This window comes from Amblyomma americanum, chromosome 4, assembly GCF_052857255.1.
Source record: "Amblyomma americanum isolate KBUSLIRL-KWMA chromosome 4, ASM5285725v1, whole genome shotgun sequence".
Taxonomy (NCBI): Eukaryota; Metazoa; Arthropoda; class Arachnida; order Ixodida; family Ixodidae; genus Amblyomma; species Amblyomma americanum.
In genome coordinates, this window is record NC_135500.1 from 15,753,716 (window position 1) to 15,756,850 (window position 3,135).

Consider the following 3,135-nt stretch of genomic DNA (forward strand, 5'->3'; position numbering starts at 1 on the left):
TAAAGCAAGAGGTGGGGCAGCTGAAAGAGCAAGCGCGGTTTTCCTCAATTATTGTGGATCAAATGGCTATAAGCTCCAAATACATCTACGATCGTAAAATGGACTGCTTTTTTCGTCAGAAAACTGTGAGAGAAGACGCTGGGACAGGAGAGAATGTAAACAACGTCGTGCTTGCCAACAAGGTGCTGTGTTTCGTTGCAACAGGCCTGTCCACATCGTACGAAATTCCTTGCGGCTTTTTCTTCACTAACCGATTTAGTGGCAAGCTCCTGTATCAGCTGACAAAAGAAGTGATCGCTGAAGTTGAGAAGTGCGGCCTCTACGTCGTCCGGATCGTCACGGATAACCACAAGATTAATGTCACAATGATGCGCCACCTGGGAAATGGCTCCCTCAAGCCAGTGGTCAGTCATCCATGTGATCCAGAAAGAAGCCAATTTTGTCCTTTGACCAGTGTCATATTATAAAAAAAACGTGCGAAGCCTTCTTCTGGATGGGGAAATGACAGATGGCAGGCAGCCAATAACTGGAGAGTTTGTGAAGCAGCTCTATGTCCTTCAAAAAAACGAGATTGTGAAACCAGTTCGATTCCTGACACAGAAGCACCTAGAGCCAACTAATTTTGAGAAGATGCATGTGGGCAGAGCAGTGCAGCTGTTTTCAGATGCAGTTATCTCGGCGCTTTCTTTTTTGAAAGAATACCCCAGTTACCACCCTCAGGCAGAACAGTTCAGGAACGCAGACGCAACAATATTGTTTATGAAGATGATACAGAAGTGGTTTGCCATCCACAATATGGCCAAGCGAACAGCACATGTGCATATGAGAAAGCCTGACCAAATGCACTTTTTTTGCGCTGCCGACGAACGCCTACAATGGCTGGAGAAGGAGTTCCCAGACTACCTCGAAACTATCTACAATGCCTGTAAAAGGAGCGGGAAAAAGTTTCTTAGTGCTGAAACCTACGAAGCTGTCTTGCTGACAAGCAAATCGCAGGTACTATGCATTAAGTACCTTCTCGAGAGCGGCTTCTTTTATGTTTTAACGAGGAACTTCTCGAGCGACCCCGTCGAGCTCCTCATCAGTTCTTTGCGGAAAATGTCTGGCGGCAACGACATTCTGGATGCAAGAGCCGTGACATTTAGCCTAGAGAGGATCTTGCGGACTGGCAGCCTGTGCCCATCCCAAGCTTCAAACGTTGAAAACGGACAGACTGTTTTGATGTAGGTGCATGTTATTTGAGCTCCGGGACGAGTGCTCATAGTTGTGAACTGGTTGTCTCTTGTTTCAAAATAGAAAGCTTATCACATTTCAGGCCCTTGCGCAACTAAGATTTCACAATGCGAGCAGCTACTAGTGTTGTAGCCTGTCTGCTGACTGGAATGTTTTACAGTTCAGAACACACGAGCACGCAAATCCTGCTGTGCCGATGGGCAATGTGTTACAAGCAGTTTTTGCTTTTATGTGGCTGCTGCTTAGTAGTGGTGGTAACTGTTTTACATGTATTGCAGTATGCATGATGCCCCCCTGAATGTGACGTCCTCCGAACTTGATGTTCCGGCTGAAGCAACAGCACAGACAGCCACGCATGATTCGACTGAGACAGCGCAAGTTGCCCCAGCCAGGTATATCTTGCATCAAATGTTTCTCAAGAGCTTACGCTTGGCTGGCTCGCTAGACTACTAGTGCTGTTCTTTTGCAGCCAACAGCGATTTGTCTAATACATATATTTGGCTGATATGATTAGTGTGCATATTTTTGTTTCAGGTTCACGGGAACTGAAGTTTTGTATTGCACATTGACGAGCTCTTCACATCCCTGAAAGCGATGCCTCGTGAGTGCACACTCGTTCACCCACTCCACCCATGTGAAGTGCCACCAAAAAGCGATCATTTCGCGTTATGTCAAGGCTATAAAACCTGAGTGGTGTCAATGCCCAAAACTGAAAATTTTGAGAGAATTCACGTTAAGTGGCGACATGATAAATGTCATATACGGTTTATGCACAAGTTTTGTCTCTACATGCTGTCTAAAATTTGCTCTGCGGAACTTTTTTATTGGTTAGTGCCAAAATCTGTTTTTTTTTTGGCTCTCACAAATGGGAATACATTGCAGAATGTCTACCCCTATATACTAAAAGGGGTATGTTCTATTTCAGTGCAGCGGCCCCCATCAACCATAGCAAATGCCAACATCGCTTATATTGCAGGGTTAGTGGCGAGAGATGTTGAGGAGCGGAGAACATGCAGCTTCTGCCCTCCCCTCGACCAGTCGGATGGACCCAGTCCCGTGCTGATGGGGCTTATTGACCTGCAATCAAGGGGTGGGCTAACATTCCCAAAGTCAGAATTTGTCACGCTCCTTGTGACCGTTAAGAAGGCTGTTGACATTGCCCTGCCGCACATAAAAAAGAGCAACGTGCGTCAGCAGCTGGCTGAACTGTTATTGCCTCGACTAGTGCAGTGCCCCCTTTTCGTTTGCCCAGCAAGGGATGACCACACCACAAGCACACTATCTGTAGTGTTTGATAAGTTCATGAGGCCACTCTTAGCCAACGTCGGCGCTACTGTGACAGACAGGGCTGCTTACCGCAAAGAGCTGGCCTGCAAGCTACTGCACAGGAAAGTGCTCCGTGGTTAAAATAAACAATGTAAAAACGGATGCCGAACAATATGGCTCCGATTTTGTCTTTGTAAATAAAATGTCATTCATCCTCAAATGGTTTTATCTGTCCTCATGCCAAGCTTTAGCTTCGGCGCTTTAAACCCTCTTTTTTGCTTGCTGCGCACGAAAGAAGAAAAAAACGAGACTAAATTCGCCTAACTTCCAGCCATACACAACGTAAAAAAACCTTTTTATGCATTTGCAGGCTTTTATTTATTTGGGGATACTGCTAGCCTCTTTCGAGACTGTAGCAGGATTGGGGTATAATATGATACATTTGAACACGTCACAAAAGAGACATCCACAAAAAGGAAGCCCAACATTCGAGTGGGACAATGCATTCAGTGGAATCTGCAAGCGTTGAAGGCTAAATATATTACACGCATGTAAGTACAAATCACATTTGTACCATTTGTAGAGGAAAATGACAGAACTCCTTGATCTCTACATATCAAAAGTAATTTCAGGTTC

At 45.4% G+C, this 3,135-nt stretch overlaps 1 protein-coding gene across 1 annotated transcript; it reads left to right on the forward strand.

Moving 5' to 3' along the window:
* Positions 1-1,512: 1,512 nt before the first annotated feature.
* On the forward strand, positions 1,513-2,640 carry LOC144127742 (uncharacterized). Its single transcript, XM_077660640.1, has 3 exons — positions 1,513-1,625; positions 1,768-1,834; positions 2,159-2,640. The coding sequence occupies exons 2-3, from the start codon at positions 1,828-1,830 to the stop codon at positions 2,638-2,640; spliced, it is 489 nt and encodes a 162-aa protein (XP_077516766.1). The 5' UTR covers positions 1,513-1,625; positions 1,768-1,827.
* The last annotated feature ends 495 nt before the right edge of the window (positions 2,641-3,135 follow it).